General features: G+C 41.4%; 1 protein-coding gene across 8 annotated transcripts in view; it reads right to left on the bottom strand.

Moving 5' to 3' along the window:
• Rdl (Resistant to dieldrin) overlaps positions 1–24,513 on the bottom strand; it is a 158,461-nt gene that overhangs the window by 60,416 nt on the left and 73,532 nt on the right. For all 8 annotated transcript variants that reach the window (XM_076315118.1, XM_076315119.1, XM_076315120.1 and 5 more), the window contains exon 2: positions 8,493–8,590. In XM_076315118.1, coding sequence (XP_076171233.1) covers positions 8,493–8,590 — 98 coding nt within the window. The remainder of the gene's footprint in view (positions 1–8,492; positions 8,591–24,513) is intronic.

Raw genomic sequence — 24,513 nt, 5'->3', positions numbered from 1 at the left:
TGTCAAAGACGTCTCGTGTGCTTTTATTTTTAATATTACACTTTTTCGAGGTATCGTTATAATTGTTCTGAAAAAAAAAATGGATTCTTCGAAAAATTGTGTCTTCGTCCACCACTGTTCCATTGTAAAAATTCGCTCTCGTGGTTAACAAATTTTTAGGTTCGGATACCGTTATTATCGTTTAAACAAAGAATTGATTCTTCGCCTGGGTATCGTTATTATCGTTCTAAAAACGATACATCCATTCTTTGAAAATTCGGTTCTCGTCCACTATCGTTCCGTCACAAAACATTTCATTTAACCAAATTTCACGCCTAGATATTGTTATTATTATTTTCAAAACGAATAATCCATTGTCCTGTTTCTAATTATTGTTCCAAGAAAAGAATAACCCATTCTATGAATATTCTGTTCTCGTCCACTATCGTTCCGTCACAAAACATTCCATTTAACCAAATTTCACGCCTAGATATTGTTATTATTATTTTCAAAAAGAATAACCCATTGATACTATTGCCCTGTTTCTAATTATTGTTCCAAAGGAAAGAATAACCTATTCTTTGAAAATTCTGTTCTCGTCCACCATAGTTCCATCACAAAACATTTCATTTAACCAAATTTCACGCCTAGATATTGTTATTATTATTTTCAAAAAGAATAATCCATTGATACTATTGTCCTGTTTCTAATTATTGTTCCAAAGGAAAGAATAACCCATTCTATGAAAATTCTGTTCTCGTCCACCATAGTTCCATCACAAAACATTTCATTTAACCAAATTTCACGCCTAGATATTGTTATTATTATTTTCAAAAAGAATAACCCATTGATACTATTGTCCTGTTTCTAATTATTGTTCCAAAGGAAAGAATAACCTATTCTTTGAAAATTCTGTTCTCGTCCACCATAGTTCCATCACAAAACATTTCATTTAACCAAATTTCACGCCTAGATATTGTTATTATTATTATTTTCAAAAAGAATAACCCATTGATACTATTGTCCTGTTTCTAATTATTGTTCCAAAGGAAAGAATAACCTATTCTTTGAAAATTCTGTTCTCGTCCACCATAGTTCCATCACAAAACATTTCATTTAACCAAATTTCACGCCTAGATATTGTTATTATTATTTTCAAAAAGAATAACCCATTGATACTATTGTCCTGTTTGTAATTATTGTTCCAAAGGAAAGAATAACCCATTCTATGAAAATTCTGTTCTCGTCCACTATCGTTCCGTCACAAAACATTTCATTTAACCAAATTTCACGCCTAGATATTGTTATTATTATTTTCAAAAAGAATAACCCACTGATACTATTGTCCTGTTTCTAATTATTGTTCCAAAGGAAAGAATAACCCATTCTATGAAAATTCTGTTCTCGTCCACTATCGTTCCGTCACAAAACATTTCATTTAACCAAATTTCACGCCTAGATATTGTTATTATTATTTTCAAAAAGAATAACCCATCGATACTATTGTCCTGTTTCTAATTATTGTTCCAAAGGAAAGAATAACCTATTCTTTGAAAATTCTGTTCTCGTCCACCATAGTTCCATCACAAAACATTTCATTTAACCAAATTTCACGCCTAGATATTGTTATTATTATTTTCAAAAAGAATAACCCATTGATATTATTGTCCTGTTTCTAATTATTGTTCCAAAGGAAAGAATAACCCATTCTTTGAAAATTCTGTTCTCGTCCACCATAGTTCCATCACAAAACATTTCATTTAACCAAATTTCACGCCTAGATATTGTTATTATTATTATTTTCAAAAAGAATAACCCATTGATACTATTGTCCTGTTTGTAATTATTGTTCCAAAGGAAAGAATAACCCATTCTTTGAAAATTGTGTTCTCGTCCAGCACCGTTTCATCGCAAACATTCGCTCTCGCGGCTAACGAATCTTTACGGCCGCGTATCGATCCCCGTCGTTTTACGTACGCTCGAAGGTTCACGAACATCGTTGCACCGAGTCCTTGAACTATATTGAATTACACGCCGCCATCAATCGAATTGTTTGCTCGCGGCCGTGTGCACGTATATACGCGAGATACCGCTTAAGACGACGGCCAATCGCGCATTGGGTTTCCATCGCACGTATTTCGTCATTTTTATGTAGACCTCGACCGCGGTAGGAAACGCGCGCTGAAAATCCTCCGTTGCTCCGGAGAATATCGAATGAAGGGCCGTTAGTCGACAGAGCCACGGAACTATGTTTATCCGCTGGATGCAGGATATCCCCGGTAATGTCCGAGAGCCATCTAAATTTTAAATGTTAAAACCCCGTGTGGCTTTCACGGTGAAATCCGGCGTCTCTCGGTTCTCCGTGCGATTATCGCCGATTCGAATCGAGGAACGAGACCTTCGTTCCACGAAACGATCGCGTATACCGATCCCCGTGTCGCGTTAAAAATACGAGAACCATTGAAAATACCCACTGGGATTTATGACCATTTTTTGTTGCCAGGTGGCGCAAAATTTCAGAAGGCAAAGCGTGCATGCGTCTCGGCGCACGCGTTATCGGACCCTCTAAATTCCGCAGTCGATCGTTCGCGTCGAGCTATCGATAACGCGAATTCGGATTTTCGAGCGGAATACGCCAATAGTTAATTTACGACCATCGAGAAGATTCTCGAGAGACAATTAACCCGTGGTGTTTGTACTCGTATTCGAAAAGAGCCGCGCGTGGGTCTTTCCGGACCCAGGGAGACTTTCGCATTGCTCGATCATACAAGTCGGTACATGTGTGTTTGTTTTTGGAAATTGAGAACGGTACGATGAAATACTAGTATTTTTGTTCGAAATATTTGTACAAGATCAAATTACGGGTCTGTTTGGACCCAGATGTAGTTTCTCCCGTGGTGGTTGAAACCGTTGTTATTGGAAGGGTTAAATATCCGCGACGACTCTAGTACTCGGATTTAAACGCCTCGTAGGGAGTCGAAAGTGCGCACAGATTTCTGAAGAATGATAAAACATCGAACAATAGATATTTCGCGTTGAAATTTTTCACGCAGATTTACACAGATCAGCGTAACATCACGAGTTGCGGTCGTTACACGACTTTGAGGTCTTGCAGTGATAAATTCGTTTCGTCGAACGATTCGAACGAGTTAAGAAAGAAAGTTTCAGTTTCCAAGATGCTGAAACCAATTTCGAAAAAAAATTAAAGCTCGCATGTTCCTTCCTGGGGGAAAATTTAAATTGTAATTGAAAATTTACGTATCGCGTGGATTACTTTACATTTGGTGATACACGTTCGAAAGTTTTGCAATTTTCATTTTACCATTCTCTGGCAGGAAAGAATTGTTTTTTATTTATTCTCAAATTTCTCAAGTTTCCACGAAAAGAGGTTCTCGTCAAGAATATCCCCTTAACCAGTTCGAATCGTTCGACGAATCGAGCTCGTGGCGTCATTGCGAGGCCTTAAAATTCTGTTCTACGTACCAAGATCACACCTCTCAACGTCACAGTGATCTATACGCGTGCAATGTCAACGTAAAATATTTATTATTTAATTCTGTACGATTTGTTACGAGTCAATGGTCGTTTAAATTCGACTACCAGAATTACCAGGTATCCTCGAATACGATACGAATGGGTTCCACGGTTTCGGACTGTGCTGAAAATCGACAACGTTGCTATTCGGTATACCAAATAAGGAGGATTCGTTCACACGCGTTTGTATCCGAAACCAGACACTTCGAAATAAATATTCCCGACGTTGTAGGCAATTTTCCAAGCATTCGTGTTGGTCGTCTACGACTCTATCGATTCTGTGCGCGTCTTTCGGTACTTCGTAAAGAATTCGACTTATCGATAACGTTATCGCTGGCGACGTGTCCGTTTGACGCGTCGATGAAATTAGACGCGTTTCGAGGTGCTCTAGGCTCGCGATTTTAGCGACGAATCAGTATTCGAAGTGTTCTGTGGGGCTCTGGAAGTTGCACGGTTGGAATGCCAAGAAAATCGATCGTCTCGACGTAGCCAGGGAATTGATAGGGGTTGTTTTCGGAGAGTAATTCTCGCGGACGGCACACTTTTCGGAGTCTCGAATTCCACGGCATTGTCTCCCGCGGGAAAAGAGCAAGAAACCGCAGTTGTGGATGCCTCGGTGGGTCACCGTGGCTCGTGGCCAGCGTCAGGAGTCGGATCTGGAACTGTCCCAGCCCAGGATCGAGGCTGGAATGAAAATGAATGCACGTTCGAAGCGCCGGCGAATAAATAAAGCGCTTGTGTTTACCGTTCCCCTTCTGACTATGTTTACAGGGCAACGAATATGAAATTTTCCATCAGAATGCCCTCGAACGATCTCATTAGCCGACGCTTAACGATGTCCCGGTAATGGACATCCTCCCTTTTCGGGTTCTCGTTCTGGACAGTGTTTCGAACGAGGTTCGTATTCTTCGCTGTTATCGTGTTCAACGTCGACTTTCGTGAGCTCGAACGAAGGATCTTCGACTAGCAATCGGGAGAAGTTGAAGTCTTTCTTTCGGTTAACCCTTTGGGTACGGTGTCGATACGCTCTAGCGATTCACTTGTCTTTGTTAGCGATTAGAGTTCGAATCACGAGTGTCCAGCGAGCGTTGTATCTTCCGTTTGTAAAATTTTTCTATCCGGAGAAATAGAAGTCTGTCTTCCGGTTAACCCTTTGGGTACGGTGTCGATACGCTCTAACTTATCCAATATCATCTATCGAACAAAGTTAGTAACTCCGAGACTCAGTCCTACCGAAATCTTCGATATACTAAAATCGCGCTATGGCTCGTTTTAGTAGTTTTCCTAAAACCTCTTTCTATTGGTCCAAATGCACCAAGGTGACATTTAGACTCCCACTCGTGGACAAAGCACACAGAAAAACTGCGGTTTCTCTACGACTCTGCTACACGGATTTATATTTCGGCGATCCTGATCAAGCACCGGGACAATCTCCTCCTTTAATGCGTTGATTAAGTAATTTCTCCGCGACAACCATACCGAGCCGTATCACCGTACATTTCCTTATCCCGACTTTGTATTCTCACGCGTACAATCACTGTGTTACTGGATACGCATTTCTGCGTGTTACAATCAACCGTGTACCGAACTTTACGACGTAATCTGAATTTCAGAACATAAACGATGTTCGGTTATGAAAGGAACTTCGGTTCCTTTTGTTTTTCGATGATCCACGATAATGCGATATCCTCCATCTGGTTGGTCTTTGACGACTCGGTCCCGGGCTCTCGTTGCGTCTCCAGGGGCGGCTAATCGGATCTCTCTGGCTCTGGATCGCGAAGGGAAAAGTTACTCGATTCGAGGAGATGGTACATCGTCCCTCCTGATCTTCGAGGAGAGTGCAAGCGCGCTGGCGGCGGCTGTCTCGCGGACGATCGCGGCGCGGACAGACCAGAGAACTCGAGAACCGCCCCGCGGCGGGATCGGTGACAGCGGAGATGCTCGCCCGACAGAATCAATGTTGAAATTGTAATCGAAGGTAAAGAACTGTGGCGGAGCGTAGCCCGAGCGGAGATGCCGTTAACGGTAACCCATGGCAACCCGAGCCGCGTCCCAGCATCGATCCAAGTTTTATCGAAGCGCGCCCCGACCCCGCCCTGCCGCCGCGGGACAGACCGAAAATTTGACTTTATCGTGGCAATTGAAAACCAACGAGACCAACCACCTTTAAGAGACTTTCACTCGATTTGTTACACCGGTAAACAAATTCTGGTTAGAGGTTTCTTCGACCTCGACCGACGTGTCGCGCCAATGGCTGATAACAGTTAACCGATCGAAATGATCGATCGAGAAGAACTTGCACTATGCATGTGTACCTATGTATACCTATATATTTCACTATGTATATCTATATACCTATATACCTATGTATATCTATGTATATCTATGTATACCTATATATTGATATACAGAATTATGGTGCACATAATTTCGATCGAAACGAAATTTTGGAAATGTCAATCCTTTTTCCAAATTTAAGAATTGGACTTTTGGACCACTTGTCCAAAGGTTGAATATTTCAGACAATGATGTCTAAAACACTATCCATCGTTGATAACCGATCGATGGATTTCTCTTCCAGAGATAGATATCGAGGATTCGCAGAAGAATGTGGAAATCTTCGAGTATTCGTCCTTCGATTGTTGTTTCACGCTGAGTCACGACACGTACGGTGAAACGCAAAACTACGAACTCGGTACAGGGGGTATTAAATTGGTCGATGTGAGAAGTTTCGTTGGATCGAATGGAATTTAAAACTGGCGACGGTAACTTTCCCAGTTTCTGAATAGGATACATCGAAATACGGTGGTTGGATCGGCTTACTCGGGAGTCCATTTTTCGAGTTCACGATCTTTAGGACACCGCGTACTCTGGACTCATCGGTGGCTAATCGACACACGGATAATTTGTGGACTTCTTTTTGAAGATGGATATCGAAAATTCGTCGAAGAACGTGAAAATCTTTCGATTATTGTTTACGCGCAGAGTCACGACGTGTACAGTGAAACGCAAAACAAGGAACTTGGTACAGAATTAAATTCTTCAAAGTGTAAGTACGATTATACCGCAAAATTCGATCAGGAGTCGTGGATGAACACGAGGATTTAAATAATTGGAAGTTCCAAGACGCACAGAACAAAATCTTACGTTTTAAGTATGTTTACTCGAGAAGTTAGCGTACCACTTTACACAGCGACATCGGTTCAATGATCTCATTGTAACCGATCAGAGATTTCTACGCGAGGATTTTTTATGTCTCGTCGTTTCTTTTCGATGGGATCGCACAGATGTTCACTCGTACATTGCGAGTTAGTCACCTTCGTTGATTTATTAAAAAATACCATCCGGATAATCGTTTCTCGAGAAGAGATTGTAAAAGTATACAGCATTACGGTGCAAACGGTTTCAATCGAAACAAAGTTGGAAATACAACTTTTCCAAGTTTAGGAATAGCAAGGATCGCTGGATCCTCTTATTGAATTGTTCGACGCAAGAAGTTTCAACCGATCGAATGAAATTTAAAACGGTCGATCGCGATAGAAGTACGCGTACATTCGTCGAAATGTAAACGCAAACGATCCTCGACCGAAACGAAGTTGGAAATGTAATTTTTCGAAATTTCGAAGCAGAGATTAACGAAGAAATTTCTATACTCCAATTTTCTATTTCAACGCTTTGTAACCTTTTCGTATAATTTACACGAAGAAATTGGTACACTCCAGTTTTCGAGTGAATCATTTTCAGAAGAAGTTTCGTTACAACTTCTCCGTCCATTCTGACGCTTTGTAACCTTTTCCGAAAATTTATACGGAAATAAATGATACTTCTGCAACGTAATATTCCACGTCTTTTCCACGTTTCGTAATAGTGCGCACTCAAGTCTCGACATTTTCTTGGCCCAATTTTCGAGCCGATGATTTCTAGAACACGTTTTATTACAATTTTCGTTCACGTTGACGATAAAACCGGTCTATCCAGCTTTACAACCTCTCTCTACGTTCGATATAAAAATTGATTATATTTCTACAAGAGGAGATTCCGCGTCGATCGGTTGTCGAAGCTTCGTATCGTTCTCCGATCGTCGATTCGCGGAGAAACGATTCTTCGTTCCATCTCGGGATCGGAGAACCGTGCGAACTGTTCGTTCCGTGTCCGTCCCTGGTTGAGAATTTTTACGACGGCAAAGTACACGCCCACGAGCTTGCTCCCCATTGTCCCGAATATTCTTTTCTGTATCGTCCGCGACGAAAGAGTAAGCGGCGTCAAAAATATTTCCCGGAGCGCTCTGCCTCTTTTACATTGTCGTCTCGCTTTTGTCCCTTTGTCGTGTTCCGATCAACGTTTCCGGACCGTTTTCGTTCGTTATCGCGCCGTACCTGTGGACATCGTTCTCGATCTTATCGCGTTATCGCGTATACGTTTCAGAATCGGCCCGAATTTCGAATCGGTTTCCCGTCGCGTCCACGTCGGTTAGTTTCTCCAACGAATACCTTCGTGTTTCTCCCGTTATCGATCCATCGTTTCAGCACCAGTCTGCGATCTCGTCTCGAATTCGATCCAATACGAATCCAAGCACACGTTGTAATCTCCTTTCGGTGTTCGCGGCGAACCGTAGTCGACGTCTCGAATCCTCGTGTTCATCGAAACGGGGTTTCTTCGCATCTTATGTATATATATATATATATACGGTCTGTGAATAATTTTTCGAGACGACGGGCATCGCGTTCGCCGCGAAACAGACTCTCGATACGCCCAGTCCGTGCAACGACTATCAGAAAAATGCGACGAGTAAGCAGGTATGCGAAAGCGATCGAACATCGCTGGCAAAACCCAACGATTCATCGATACGCGTTCTCGGTAACGATTCGATCGTTACGTTTCGAAAGATTGCGGTTTTGCGCGCGATATCGACGCCACCACGGATAGTGGTCGGAATGATCGTACTATCGATAGGCGGGAAAAATCGTAACCCTACTCACCTCCGTAGTTCGGCCTTACTCTTTTATCGTAACTGACGGAGAACGAGTCCAATATCGCGGAGATGTTGACGTCACCCAGCATACTGCCTCCGCCGGTTCTGCAATATAAAAGGATAACGATTCTGTGAAACTTCCCGGCGGTAAAAAGAGTCGAGGAGGTACGAGACTGAGGGACCTACCGGAGCCACGTAGCTACGTACGATGACGTGCACGAGATTCTGGAAAGTTACCCGCTCCGGAGGAGGTGGAAAGATGAATTTTAGATAATATCGGGTTAAAGCACGATAGGGTCAAACGGGATACGGTCGTTCAGGAAACGTTCTTTCCGTTTTCGCGAATACTCCCGAATACTCCGTATTTACGGTACGGGTGTCCCGAGTATACAGCGTTACGGGAACGTTGTTACGAACTCGATTGTGGACATTTATCGCAAACAGGGGACCTCTTGCCTCGGTTAAGAACTCCGTCGGTAAAGACTTGTCCTTTGATACTAGGTTGTTCGATAAGTTTTGTCGTTCGATAAAACTTACCGAACGGTACTGTACAATGTAGCACTGTTCGATAAGTTTTATCCAACTAAGAACAGTACTGTTCAATGTAGTACTTTTCGATAAGTTTTATCGAACGAAGAACAGTACTGTTCGATAAGTTGTATCGAACGAAGAACAGTACTGTTCGATAAGTTGTATCGAACGGAGAATAGTACTGTTCAATAAGTTTCATCGAACGAAGAACAGTACTGTTCGATAAGTTTTATGGAACGACAAAACTTATCGAACAACCTATTAAGTTTATTTCGGTGAAATCAATACCGTGGTATAGTTCCGTTACAGTAGGACGTGGTATCAAAATCGGTTCTTCTTTGCGTACTAAAAATAGACTTATTTATTAGGAAATTAATTATACGGACGAAGAATTTGCGCATAAAACTAAACTGATCGTCCAAGTGTCTTCGGTACACTTCGTTGTCGCCTTTGCGCGCGTCTTTACAATTATTGCGTTTTCTTTGCAACTCTTCTTTACAACAACTCCAAATGCCCTCGAACGCGCTTCTTTCGCACCCTAATAGGTCGCTCGATAAGTTTCGTCGTTCTATAAAAAATGGAGCTACTAGGTTCGTCGTTTATTTTTCTAAAGATGGCACCATTGTTTGATGAACATATGCCAAGTTTCGTGTAGATCCGTCGACTCGTTCGTATGTTTACAGTTGTTCAAAGTTGAAACGTCGTAGTATTTTTTTATAATGGAAAAAACGACAAAACTCATCGAACAACCTATTATATTCACGAATTCGTTTTCTTTCGTTTTAATTCTTAACCTTCCTCTTTCCATGCATCTGGTCACGTTCACCCATCTCAATGATCTCGTCTTTTCGAGACACTCTACATTTTCTTCGGACCACGCGCATTTTCTTTCTTTTTCACGCATTGCCACACTTGGTCACCTTGCACGTTGTAAAATTCGCGAATAATCCAAATTCGCGGTCAGTATTTCAATCTCGAGAGTTTGGTACAAATCTACAAGCGACAAGTTAGTCATATGGGTACACTTCTGTCGAAACGACCAACACGCATTTCAAGATTTATGAGAAAGTAAAGAATTTGAGACTATTCAAGCAGTAGCTGATATTTTTCAGCAGATACGGAATTCGATGTTAACACTAGAACTACCGATATATTCCGGTATATTGAGGTGTTCCTCACACGTGTCTCAGGAAAATTAATAGTTGGGGAAAAGAGAAACTTACGAAATTGATTATATCTGTAGAATAAAAATCGTCATTTGAAAATATACGATGAAATTAAAAGTAAATTCGTTTGTAAAAGTAGTTGAAACTATTCATTTTCACAGGATGGTAAATCTAGCGTTAAGATATGTAGCGGTACGTGCCGAGGAACGAGAAGGACGCTTTGAGTGTTTTTTTTAAATTCTTCACCCCTCGAAGTATGAACGTGTAACTTTATCGCGTAGATTTACGCCTCGAAGTATGGACGTGTAATTTTAGTACGTAGATTTATCCCTTGCAGTGCGAACGTGTAACTTTATTGCGTAGATTAACCCTTGAAGTATCGACATGAATTTCTGAATCACCCTGTATACGATTCTCTAGTTTTCTTTCTCCCGTTTTGGAATTCACCTGGAAATTTTCATTCCTCGTTGGTAAAGCTTCGAGCTAAAAACTACAATACGAGGTCTCGAGCGAATAAAAACGAACATCACCGACACGCGATGACTATGACGAAGGATACACCTACAAGGAAACGATACACACTGCTCAAGGTGGGTAATTATTTTTTTTCGAATAACGAGCCATCCGATCATCAAACGATGCTTCATTCGAAACGATTGCACAGAATTTTCTTCCAGGACGATGCGAAACTAAGAAACTGGCTCCGAAAATTCGAATCGAAAACCTTTGAATTTTTTAAACGCGAGTTTGAAAACTTTGAGAACAGGGCGCGAACAAAGGGGTAGAATGTGTAATAGATTAAAAGTTATTCAATATTTTTGGAAAACTATACCTTCTATATAAGTCAAAAACCGCACGAACTTATTGTCCGATTCGGATACTATAATGACCGTTATTGTACGAAGTGTGCCAATGCATAAAAAGTTAGAAACTATCGTTCAAATTAGCGCGTCGTAAAAACGATTTACGAAATTATCATAATTATCGACGAATGGATGAATTATAACAATGCAATTGTACAATACTTGCTTTTAACAATAGAAGGAAAAGTGTCCGATGAAAGTTGCTCGGTTTCAAGGGGTGCATAATGCGATATCGATAATTTGTTTACGAGTAGAGATGCAGAGGACTTTCAAAGGTCAAATTTGTTTCTTTTTCTTTAAAAACTTAACGTTTTTTCATTTACTTTTCGATAGAGCGTTTCAAGACGAATGGAATGACAATTGGAGGTCATTGGAGGTTACACAAGGTCGACTGCAATGGAAAATAAATGATTTCTTCTAGGAATACGTATATTCCAGATCGTACGAGTGTCGATACGAAGTGGGGAGAGAATCCTGCACGCCTTAAAAAATGCAAGAAGTTTCGAAGCGTAGGTACGTTAACAATTTCCACGTCGAGTATTTCTCGTTTGTCGGTCCAAAAGAACGCACGGCTTGCTTACTCCACTTTTTAAATATTTACGGCAGTTGCAAAAACATACTTCAAAATTTCTGCTACGAACTTTATATTCCCTTTATTATTTCAGTCGTCGTGCACGATAAAAGCAGATCCGACGTGCACGGTCGCTCGAAAGTTTCAAGTACCTTTCGATCATTTTTATACGCACGTACTCGTTTCGTTGGAAATTTTACCGGTTTGCGTTCAAGGTACGATACACGGACAGAGAGGAGCGTAATTCTGTTAATTACGGACCGAATCCGTTGTTATTATGCAAATACGACACAATACGACAATCCCTTTCGACGCAGCGTGGATTTGAGGTTTTCATCGATCTATGGAATTTTATATTTTAACGGAAAAGAAATTTACTCCGTCGAGCGTATTTTCATATGACGTCGAATAGGGTTGTGTGTCGAGCGTATGTGTACCCGATTCGTGCAAATCAGTTCCATTCTTCCGGTTAAACGAAAAATATGCTTCTGACGCGTACAAGCGGCTAACGCTTTTAAACGGTCAATGACGTAAAAAGCAGAAGATAATTTTATTTCAGAGCCGATATGCAAACGAAGTTTGTTGTTGAAATATAATCCCCGTACGTATATTTTGTTAGCGAGTTTACGAGTCGCTTAATTTTCTTGTAATTTCGAGATGTATTGATTTAATTTGAATCGATACAGTTTTATATTTGTAGAACCGGAACGCACCAACGAACATTTAAAACTTCATGGCGAGTAATCGAAATAGAGTCTCGTACAAGATTTGCACTTGTTTCATCGGAGATTATAGCAAATATTTTCATTCGCGTGTAATCCTTGTAAAGCGATAAAAAAAAAAAAATAAAAATAAAAATAAAAGAAAACAGTGAACTTTTTATTTGTTTTTCTCGTTGTACCTTGCTGGATAACATTTTTACCGTTGTAAATTTTTAAAAAAGTTGTTCTCGCGAAAGGAAACACTTCAACATTTGTATAATAAATGTTCCATGGAAACAGATATTTTAGAGTTTGTACAATAAACGTTTCATGGAAACAGATATTTTAGAATTTGTATAATGGACGTTTCATGGAAACAGATATTTTAGAATTTGTATAATGGACGTTCCATGGAAACAGATATTTCAAAACTTTTATTACGCGTTAATTAACCCGCGATGGTGATCACGACGCAGAGAGCCCATCGGGTTGTAACGTATATTGTATTTACATTCGATAAAGTAATATGTTACCTAATAGTATCGAATATTTGTTACGATACGAAAGGGCAGGATGAAAGTACGATAAAATCATAATTGGTACATTTTCGGTGTCGAGGAATAAAACATTCGTTACGCAAGAACTGTAATATTTATTTCGAAGAAATTTCGTGAAAACTTTGATTTCCAAGAACATTTATCTGTTTATTCTCACTGAAACTTACGGGGCGAGAATTATATTTTAACGAAGTTCCAACCGAACTGATCGAGTGGAACCTATTAAAAAAGTTTCATAGCTGTTTCGATCTTTGAGTTCGTATAAAAGAGTGGAAACTCGATTCCACTGTTTGGTCTTTCCCCGATGATTATATTTAATAATATTTAACAATACGACCAACGTGATATTTTACGTAAATCGGATGTTTCTTCCACAAATACGGAAACATTTCGTTCATTCTCGTTACGATGATGTATCTTAATTTTATTATATCTTATTTTTCTCGAAGCTCGTCCAAAGTAGGGAGCCATTGTCGCAGTTTATGTAACGTACTCGGACAGAAAGAAACGTACAGTGGCTCCAAAATGTAGTTGCACGTTGTATTATAAGGAAATTCTTACCTGTAAGATTAATTTTAATGAAAATTTGTGTGCACGTAGAGGTAATAGTGTATACGTAGAGAAATGATTTTGTCCACAGGAAATTTCTATCAGAAGGTGAAATCAAGTCTCGAAGGTTTTAATGTTTCTTTTTCTTTTTAATACAACTACTCTTGGGACTTTTTTTGCAACAGAACGATAACACACTAAGAGCTGAACATTTTTCATACGAAAAGCTCAATTTCACATTATTACGAAGTTGTATATGAAAATACGATTCCGGACATTAATTTTCTTTATAACTTCGTAATCGTGCGAGATACAATTTTCTTATAAAAAGTGTTCAGTTTCCAGTGCTCTATTTTCTGTAAAAAAAAAGTCCCGCAAAAGAATTGTATCAAAACAATGAAGAAATGTTGAATTTTCGAGTCTTAATTTTATCCTCCCGAGAACATTTTCTGTCAACAAAGAAATTATGTCATACGTGGTCCAGTATGCTTTATATGCACGCAAACTTTCATTAAAATTAGACTTGTAGGTTAGGAGAATTTCCTCATAATGTAGTGTACAAATACTTTTTTATATGCAAGGTTAAACGCATAAAATGCAGAGTGTCTGGCTTTGATTTAACGGGTCAGCAGATATGGTCTTGGCCAACCAATCAAGCGGCTATCAATCTACGACCAATCCAATTCTCTGCACCCGCAAAAACCTACCGAGAGTAGAATCTTAGAAACGTACGATCTACTTCTACGAGGACACCGGATTCAGAGCGATCGTTCGATCAACTGTGAACAATATCGGTTACGGTCACTATCGAGGAAAATCTACGAGGATCGGTCGGTCGATCGAAATGGTCGATGACATAAATTATCGCTGGCCAAAGTCAACTTATTGGCGCACAATATTGGGCAGTGTTGAAACCTTCCGCGAGCTTCCATTATCACGGGTCACTTTGACGAAACAATCGAAATTGGAGCGACCTGCCTTTAACTGTTAACTGATATCCTTGCTCTTGATTGCGGCCCACGTAATACCTATAATTGACTACAGAGTACATCCGAAAGTATACTCTGCGATCCGTGGCCTGGGAATCGAATTCGTTATCGTAAGTAGTTATTTGCCATTCGTTCGTTTTATCGAATTTTCTGCCCTCTATTTATCATTTTTATTCTTAGATTTCGAAGGTCTACGAACAAAAATTATCACGATTGAAGAGCAGCGAATTTTTATTACAATTGCTCGCACGTAATCGATAAAAAGCTGCGAGAAGGAATTTTATAAACTTATTACGAGAGGTAATTTCGTATTACTTTTATATAAACTTACGATAGTGCGTGTCGGTACTTAAATATCGTTATAAATGAATAGCAGTAAAATAAAACCAGGACGAGATCAATGAAAATATGTAATGAAAAGTTTCTTGAAATTTCTGTTGTCTCTATTTTGAAATTTTATTTGAAATTATCTATGTTGATTTTATCTGTATAACGTCGAAACTCGTGACACTAAATGGAATAAAATTTTGTCGCGAGGGGCTTCGTTTACGAGAAAATCAATTTTGGGAATGTGTGGTGCACATAATGGACGTCAAACCGTGTTGTTGGTTTAGAATTTTTTATAAAACAGACGGTAAAATATAATTTAAGCAATAATGATTAATTGATCGATAAAATAACATTTTATTGCGCAACTCGTTCACGTTTACCGTTTCGCTGTTATTGCACAGTGTATCACCAGTGGTACATACGAACGTCTCTTCGTATCATCTACGTTTCTTATATTTCATTTTCGTCGAATTACTCCTTTCGATCTTACAAAGTAACTTCAAAGAAACATATCTCTCGATAAAATATAAAAATCGACGCAGTGTATTGTTAAAGAAAATATTTCCCTACGCGTACGAGAAAATAGAACAGTGAAATAAGACGAGAGTAAGAACAATGTCAAAGTTTGGCTAAAACGTCTGACCCAGTAAGGGTTGCACTTCCTTCCAAGATCGATTCTTCTTCAACCGTCGTTATTTACAAGCATCAATCCAAGTATAAATAACGAGTACTGGCCACCAGATTAGCGCGAGAATAATTAAAATTAATTCACGACCTCTCGCAAGCTTGAACGACTTTTAACGTCATTGGGTTTCGAACACAGGGTTTGGTGGGAGTCGACCCGATACTCGTGAGACGTTACAGAGGGTACTCTCCTGGAAACCTTGGAAATTCTCAAATCCTCCGAGACCTAGACATCATCGAGCCTTCGGAGCGTTTTCAAATTCCCTCGAGCATTGGAACCTGCCCAGACTCCGAGCAAACCTGCAATCGGGTTCCATTGTTCCGCGATCTGATCGCTGGATAGCCTGTAACGGGTTCCAACGAGTTTGAGGTCGGATCGCTTGATTCCCAGGCGTTCTATATTGGGTTCCAAGAGTTTAGAGTCGAGTGCCACGATCCCGGGAAGACCGGTGTTGCGTCTCTCAGGTCTAGGGTCGTGTCCCATGACCCAGAGTGGCGTGTACCGGGTTTCACGAGTCCGTGGTCGGGCCGATGACTCCAAAGTGGTCTCCATCGTGCCCGCAATTCCTCAATTGCGTGCCTATGACCACGAGTTGTCTGTACCGTGTCTGACAAGTTCGCAATCCGTTCCTAATACCCTTGGAGATCTCTACCGTGGTGTCTGTCGTCGATCGACGCTTTTCTCGCGTCGGTGTCGAACACGTTGAATACAAAGTCATCGATATTGACTCCCTGTCATCGATTCGGTTTACAAGAGTTTCATAATCCTGGCGGTGGTGGACTATTTCTCATCCTACGTCCTCCAAACCGGATTCATCGAGTCTGGAGTTGTTGAATTTCGTTTCGTTGATTCTACGATCGTTTCTCGTTGCGAAAACACGAAGTCTTTTGTTACGACGACACACGAATCTTTTAAATTTCAGCAATCGTGTCACCGTTAACACTGGACCACCGATGGACAGCAGTGTATTAACATGCTTCCCGTGTGTATCTCAGAAAAATCGACGATCGAGTAAAAAGAGGAACTTGTGAAATTGTTTGAAATGTGTAGAATAGAAAATTCGTAACGTCTCTTGAAAACGTGCTATGGAATTTCAAGTAAATTTCTGTATAAAAGCAGTTGTGACCAGTGGTTCCAACTGGTAAATCTAAACAACGGTTGTCCGAGATTCTAACGTCTCTCGATATCGTTTGTCGATAATATATCGTTCAGGTTAATTTCCATTTTAATCCGATACTCTCCGTATCTTGTATCCACCGATCATTGGATGCAATTTTTCGCGAGAAATTATAAACTATAAATGACACATCAGTCTCGATTAGGTTTCGTTAATATCGCGACAATACTTCTTTACTTCTCGCTACTATTTAAACATCCCTTTGCTCCTCGATCCGATTGCAGTTTGACAATCGTCTAATGAGTCGTCGTTGCGCAAGAAGGGAAAATTCGATGAAAATGGTCTACGGATGCACCGAGAATGCATTTCACGAGTTCACGTGTTCTAGTCCGTGCGTGACGAGCAAACGGTGGTATACCTGACTATCGCGTACAAGAACGTTCTCGATTCGTCATTCGCCATTTGACATTCTATACGGGAGATTTTCGATCAAACAGGAGAACGGTAACTATCCGATGCAGCGAAGCGGGAGTCGATTTGCCTGGAACCGCGTACCGGTCGGTATCCTCCTGTTTTTAAAAGAGATGCCCGACGAGTGCACCAGGTGGAAGTGGCTTTGACCGTGTGTACCTGGGGGTGATTTATCGAACAACTCCCCGAACCCACTGTGAACTAAATCTTGCGCAGCGATATCTACGAAGAACTTAGCAGCGGGCCGCGATAATAGGTCAGAGGTTAGGCGTATCGATTAAAAGCGGATACCCGGCTCTTACAACAGGGGTGCGAACAGCGCACCACAGTCGCGAACGTGTAGATACAAGCTGCGCCAGGATGCAGGGCTAGACTCTTGTTTCGCGGATAATGGGAACCTCGATCCCCTTTATGTTAAATTACGGAGGATGTTGTAATTTCGGTGCTCCCGACAACACTTCGTTCCAGCTAATGGACACTTGGTGAAACGACGTGAGTCTATCGCGGTCGTTAGAAATGTATTTCGCGGGATGGTTCGGGGTTTTACGACCCTGGAGATACTACGTATGGTCTTTGGAGTTTATGGTACGGTCGTCGAGTACGTGATATTTTTGAGGATCAACTGCCGGAAGTATCGACGTTCCGGTTGGCTAATTGCTCGAGAGATTAGGGCCCTCGAAGGAGCTTTATCGTCGAGAAATTTCCGCGCATCTAGCGCTTTAGTACTCTGTTCTCGATAGCTACGAACGTATCGTAAACCCACATTCGATACTCGTCGTTGACTGCCTGGTTAACTGCTCCGCTTTGGGCCTAAGTCCCAGCGCCCCTCCACATCGCGGTTACCCCCCACTCGCGACACGGTGGGCGGGAGACAACGTTTCGGGGGGACTGCTCCGCGAATGACAATTCGACACCGATTCGATACTCGTGTTACCACCGACTTGGACAATTTTGTGCGTAGAATGATCAGAAATGATGATACAATAGTTTGGGAGGCTTGCTATTTCAAAAAGTAAGTCAAAAACATAGAATAACCATGGAACAGTCTATAATCGGTTTAACGATACTGATAGAATATATATCAATATTGATATATTTGGTAGATTCTTAAATTTGTTCGCTCTCTGTGTTACTTTTAGAAATAATGTTACGCAACTGTGAGCCTTCTAGGTCTCCTAGGCTGCCAACCTCAAGTTTATATTTATCGCAACGAGTAATCGAGAACAAACAACCAAGTAGAATATTCGCGCAAGATAAATTGTATTATTAAAGAAATCGTTGAAAATGTTTTCCATTTCGCCGAGTACACGATTCTCTTCTAGGAACTAATTTTTTGCGAAATTCTTTTCAGTTTGTTCCGTTGTTATCATTTATCAAACGATGAGTCGATTCTTTCTTTCGGATGTTCGGCACTTGCAATTTCTTGCGAGTACCAATTGATTTAACGCGACTCCATAAATAAAAGTCAAGCGGAGTTAGGTCAGGAGAGCCTGATGACCGAGCTATTTTTTCACCGCGACCAATCCAAACTTGTTCGGGATGTCGACGATTGAGATATTGGTCCCTGCAATAATTAACTGCAGCAGATGCATTTCCGTCACCCGCATCTATTGCACACATTATATCCGTGTACTCGAGAATGCTAGAGACCGATAGATATCGTTTGTTCGTAACATCAAAAGTAAAATAGTACAACTACTACAAATTTGTAACAATGGGAGCGTTTATAAACGCAAACTCGAGGCGAGACAATTTGCAATAATTTACAATAAGATTTCTCGAGTAGAGACACAGTCAAGTGTACGCGTATCTATTCTATTGGGTTGTTCGCACAGTCGTTTCGTTTTTTTTTGGTGAAAATGAAACACGATCTTTTTAAAGTGTACAAACATTTTATTAAATTATATATTCTCCATTTTGGAAAAACGAAACGACTTTCCGAACAACCCAATATATGTGAAGTCAATTTTCTCGAAAACCAAGTCTCGTACGAAAGAACGTTGTTGTACGTTTTCGACTTCTTTTTTTACATAGAATTATTCCGTAGTCGGTTTTACCATCGGTTACCAATTACTCTTTAGAAGATTCGACGAACAGTCAACCATACCGACTTCATCGTTCGCGTTACATTCTCAAACAGCGTTTCTCGAATAAAATACTTTTCAGACCAAGACGAGTACTAATTTGGAATACATTGATTTTAAATGGATAACATTAATTCTCAAAAATTGCGCAAGCGCTAGAGGTACGCGTAAAAATTACTTCGAAATTACTACCTCTGGATCAAGCAATTATAACAAATTGAAAAACTTTACGTCGAAAGTTGAAAAAAATCTTATCTTAAACAGAAGGAAAAACATCTCCGTTGCAACTTTACGAAAAGGAATTTTTTCTTTTTTTCGCGTCGTTACAATTAGAAAATATTGATCTTCTGTATATCGAATTTTCATTGTATCGGTTACTCTTAAATTTCGATAAACCGAAATCTCTGTAATTCGTAAATTTCAATTCTTCCTTCGAGGTTCGAGTTACCGAGGGTTCGATCGTATTTCGAACACAGTCGACGTTTCATCGCGAGTTCCCTCGTCAAGGTTGGTTCTTCGACCTGTTTTTCGTCTCGATTGGCGCATCACGTGCAAGCACGACCAATTTCGCGATAGCTGGTATTAACGTGTACCTTCGACCTTCGTGGAACGTTACCGAGGGAATCTCGAATCTCAAAATCTCGGTTTCGCGAGTGGCCGAATTATTAAAAATGTTCGAGAGACGAGCATCGAGAGGGGTGGAGGCAGCCGAGCCGATGCTAATTGCGTGGAAAGCGGAATTCTGAATTCCAAAGTGCCGTAAACTTCGTGGGGGGCACGGTATATTTCAACGGATTAAATGCACTATGGAGCACGGACGGAGTCACGTGTGATTAATTTGGCTGCCGGTGGAAAGTTTCTCTTTAAAACGTTGTCGTCGGTGGGGGGGCGCCCACTTGGTCGTGCGAGGCGAAGAAGTACAAGTTCCGTCAGACTCGCGAAACTATCGTCCCGTCCCGAGCTAAGTCGTTATTCAGATTCCTCCAGCGCGCCTTTGACGGCCCCCCAGTCATGGTTCTTTCCACGCTGTTCTCGGTTGAGAAGCGTCACCGCCTACAGGCTCCTTTAATCAACTTCTACTCGAGCGATCCGTAGTCGGTCGTTGTTAGCACAGACGCGAAAAGGGCACAGTGTCCTCCACGGATGACATTTCGATCGTTGGGAATATTTGGTGGACGTCCTTCGAGATGAGTGACTCGGCGCGAGGGGATACGAAGTGTGTCCCTTGTATAAACGCGGCTTCGGGAAAACCCTCTCTCGAGAATACGCCCAGAAATGTCAACTCGTCCGCCCACGACTTTCTTCCCGGTCGTTGTACGGCCCTTTGAAAAATTATTTTCGTACGCCTCTCGGTTGCGAGTTATCCGCTTGCTCTTCGGATCGAACCCACTCTCGTCTCGACCCTTTTCAGTGTTCAATTTTTCTTAAACTTATCAACAACTCCTCGACTCGGTTCGTGCTCGCTTAAGTTCATAGGCGCGTCGCGGTGGGACCTACGAGCCGGGGACAACTCGAAGGACAAGGTGGCGAGTTGTTGAATTTCCAAAGGAACGACGGAGCAACGAAAGCCGAGAAGAAACGGAGATATTGATCGTATTGTATCGTATCGGGAATTCAAAGTTCCTTAGTTCGTTTCCGATCAGGATATATATTAATTTATTTACAAATATTCTTTCACATTAGTTACTAAACAGTAACTACAATTCAGTGTCTCGATCAAATACGCGACGAGGCACAAGCACTTACTTATTCTCGTGAAGCAGCACCATTTGTCTCGCACTTATACATAACCTCAAAGGTTAATTCGGGCGTTCGCGCGGGGGATTCGTTTCGACGTATTCTTCTGTGAAAGTTCCGATAAATAATTGATGCGCGTGAACGTCGCTCCGCGAGGCGTTCAGGCGTGAACGACATTGTCGTACGGTCTGACGTTTCGGAACGGTATGATAATGTCGTCGGGGCGAGTGTTTGCGCGTCGATATCGCGAGCGTTGGGGAACGATCGTAAGGTCCAGACGCGTCATAACCACGTGCCAAAAGAAAAATGAAAAGGAGTTGCAGGAGCGAGTGTGGCCAGGTGTAATTGAAAGTCTCGTAAATAAGGAGGACCGTTCGAGCGGCGAAGCGGCTCGGATTTCAATCTCTCGGATATCCGAGAGCTCTTGACCCTCCGAGTCTCAGCGTTTCTTCTTCACGAGCGTAGCGTCTTTTTCCTCCACTTCACGGCCGGTTCTCTCTGTTTCTTTTACCTTTTCCGTCTCGTTGCAGTCGCCCCTGTCTCGGAGAAACTCGTTCCCCGTTTCTCGCGCCCCTTGCTCCAAACCCTTGCAAATTCCCCGTGTAAACTCGCGTTTATTTTTGCCTACCGCGTCGCCCCTAGATCTTGCGCGGTCGCGACAACTTTATCTACCGTTTCTCGTCTTTTCCATTCCGTTCTACCCTTGCTAAGAAATCGAAAGAAAAAGGTGGGAGGGATCAAGGGACGCCGCAGAATATATACGCGCTCGTGGGGTGTATCCAGGAATACCTACGCTCGATCGTTCCGTGAAATACCCTCGTACCACCTCTCGATTTGATTTGTGCTCGGCCTGGCCGAACCAGCTTTACTGTCCGAGACAGTAAAATGCACAACCTCTCGTGCCCGATTCCTTTCGTACGTTCGCCACCGCGACACGTAACTTCTCCTCCATACGGTCATTTTTAAGAAACACGGAACCCATCACGATGAAACGATCCCGCGTTAAGATCGATGCCCACTCGAGGTCGTTTGTCTCCAATTCGGAGTGGATTTTACATTTCGTTGCGGCACGTTTATCATCGGATTAGGGCGTGTACCGAGCACGTGTCTGTACTCGATGCGCAATAACTCAATCGACGACAATAATCATCGTCCGGGTTCTCGTAAGGCTGAGAAACACCTGCCAGGCCATTAAAGGAACCTTTTCCAAATTTTACTATTTTTATTCATTTCGATTTCCAAGAACTTCAGGTTCATAGTTCACACAAACGCTCTACTTCTTTCCTTCCATCGATACGAGTATTCATCGATTAGATGTAACTTTCTCCATCACTTTTACGTTCAAATCGGCCAATAAGACGCCGAATCGAACACACAAAATAAAAAGTACGCACGCGAAGCACCGTTCCGTGTCGAGTTTTCAAATAGCAAAAATACGTCATCTTACGATAACATTACACGATGAAATACATCGCTGCGAATAATACGCGTCGAACTCTCTTTCCAAATTCATCGATCTCGATAACCTTAAAAGGTTCTTCGAGAACCGCGCTCGACGAGACGCTCCAATATAAACATTTTTCGTCGCCCAACGAGCAACACATTTTCAAGTTGATAAGGACAAACACTGGGACAAGATTTTCTCCAGCGAAATTACGCAATCTAAACGCTACGATTGGTATTTTAACGCGTCTGTCGGTGAATGGAGACAACAACGACCATATTTTTATATTAAAAACGCGATTTTTAAAACAGAAAGAAGGTACGATTCGTAACGGTCAGTTTCAAACTTTTACACTTCGCTGCTTCTTCTTTACCGACATTCGACACTTTGTTTGCACTATCCTTGCATACGATGGTTGGCGCGATGATTGTTTTCACACTTTTCCGAACAAGTTCTTGTTCCGAACAAATCTTGTTTACTCTTCGTAATCTTAAATGTTACGTATCACTGTTTTTTCAAGGGAAATTAATTCCGACCAGTACGACACTCATGTCAAAATTTAATACAACCACAAAGGGCTAATCACGCGATAATTATTTCTGCGATACGTGTAGTCGAAAAGGGCATACAGGACTGTACGTTGGAGACTGTTTTGAAAGATACCACACAATGGGAGAACTATAAAATATAATTTTCACATAAAAACATTACATTAGAACGCATCGTTGTAGAAACATACATCTAAAGTTCACAAAAGAATCGATAAATCTTGTTTACTCTTCGTAATCTTAAATGTTACGTATCACTGTTTTTTCGAAGGAAATTAATTCCGACCAGTACGACACCCATGTCCAAATTTAATACGACCGCAAAGGGTTGATCGCGCAGGTCGATGAATTAAAAATATAAAAATCGCACGACCATAATTGTTCGAAACTTTGCGTTCGTAGAATTTCGTGTCCACGGAAAATGGACGACGGTTAGTTTTTACCGGGAATAGCATCGCTGTCCCCATTGAATTCGAAATGCAGGAGAGGTTTAGGCGTAAGTACGATTCGAGCGGAATTGCCCCGGGACGCGGCGCCATTAAGTATTCGCGCGAACAAATTGGTCGTCGTTGCTTATCGTTCGCGAAATTATCGTACAATGGCTGGAACACGGAACAATCCGGTTCCCGAGTCGAGGCCAACATTGTTGCGCCCGTAAGTGTCCCCGAAGAGAGAAAGCCCCCGGAGCTTTCGCGAAGATCTCTTCTTCCAATTAAGAAGTTATCGGCTACAAGACGTCGTCTATTGGTCCTTCTCGGATCGATCGGTGTTTCGGTTAGGATTCCCTCAATTTTTTTCTTGTCTCTTCATCGTTTCCCCCCTTCGTTCATATCCCACGGCCATCGTCCTCCCTCTTTATTCCTTTGCCAAACACCCAAAGTTCGTTGGGTATCGGTTATGAATTATTCATGATAACCGAGCCGGCGAGAGGCCTGGACGAAAAACCGGGTTATATTCTGGTCACCGGACGCTGTACATAACCGAGTGGAGAGGTGTGTGCGCGAGCGAAACGCTTTCCAGTGTGATTTACGCTAATTTCGGCACCGATTTACACGCCCGACCACAGCCAGGAAGTCGGTAAGTGCGCGGTCGCATCCTTCCGGTCACTGTCGCGTGTGTGCTTTTTATCGCTGGCCAACCAACAAATTCCTCGACCACCCTCTCCCACCCCCCCCCACCCCCCATCACTCCCCCATGTCGAAATTACGGGGCTTCCCCAATTTTCGAGAACAATTCCAGTCGTTGGAATTACGCAGCCCGCTTCCATCGAAATTATTTTCTTCGTCGCTTCTCGGTTTCTATTTTTTATTCGGCGGTTCGAGGTATCGTACTTCGCGAAAAATTATTTTCTTCGTTGCTTGGCGTTCATTTTTGTTAGGTCATCCCGTAAGTAATGTCGTTAAATTTTTTAAAAATATCTAATTGATAAGAGAAGTCTTATATAACTTAAATAATTATCTAATTCTCCTTAAATAATTGTTATCTACCATTAAATAAATAAGGTTAGTATGTAAATCATTTATATATATATATATAATTATATATAAGTTTAATTTATAATTATAAATATACATATTATTATACTAATAATATGTATATTGGGTGTAAAGGGTTTAATTGATTAGTTAAAATTTGTAATTAATATAGGAATGAATACATATTTTATCGTACTTTAAATGAACACT

The sequence above is a fragment of the Ptiloglossa arizonensis genome, chromosome 6 (assembly GCF_051014685.1).
Source record: "Ptiloglossa arizonensis isolate GNS036 chromosome 6, iyPtiAriz1_principal, whole genome shotgun sequence".
NCBI classification, from domain to species: Eukaryota; Metazoa; Arthropoda; class Insecta; order Hymenoptera; family Colletidae; genus Ptiloglossa; species Ptiloglossa arizonensis.
This window is presented reverse-complemented; position numbering and strand designations above follow the sequence as displayed.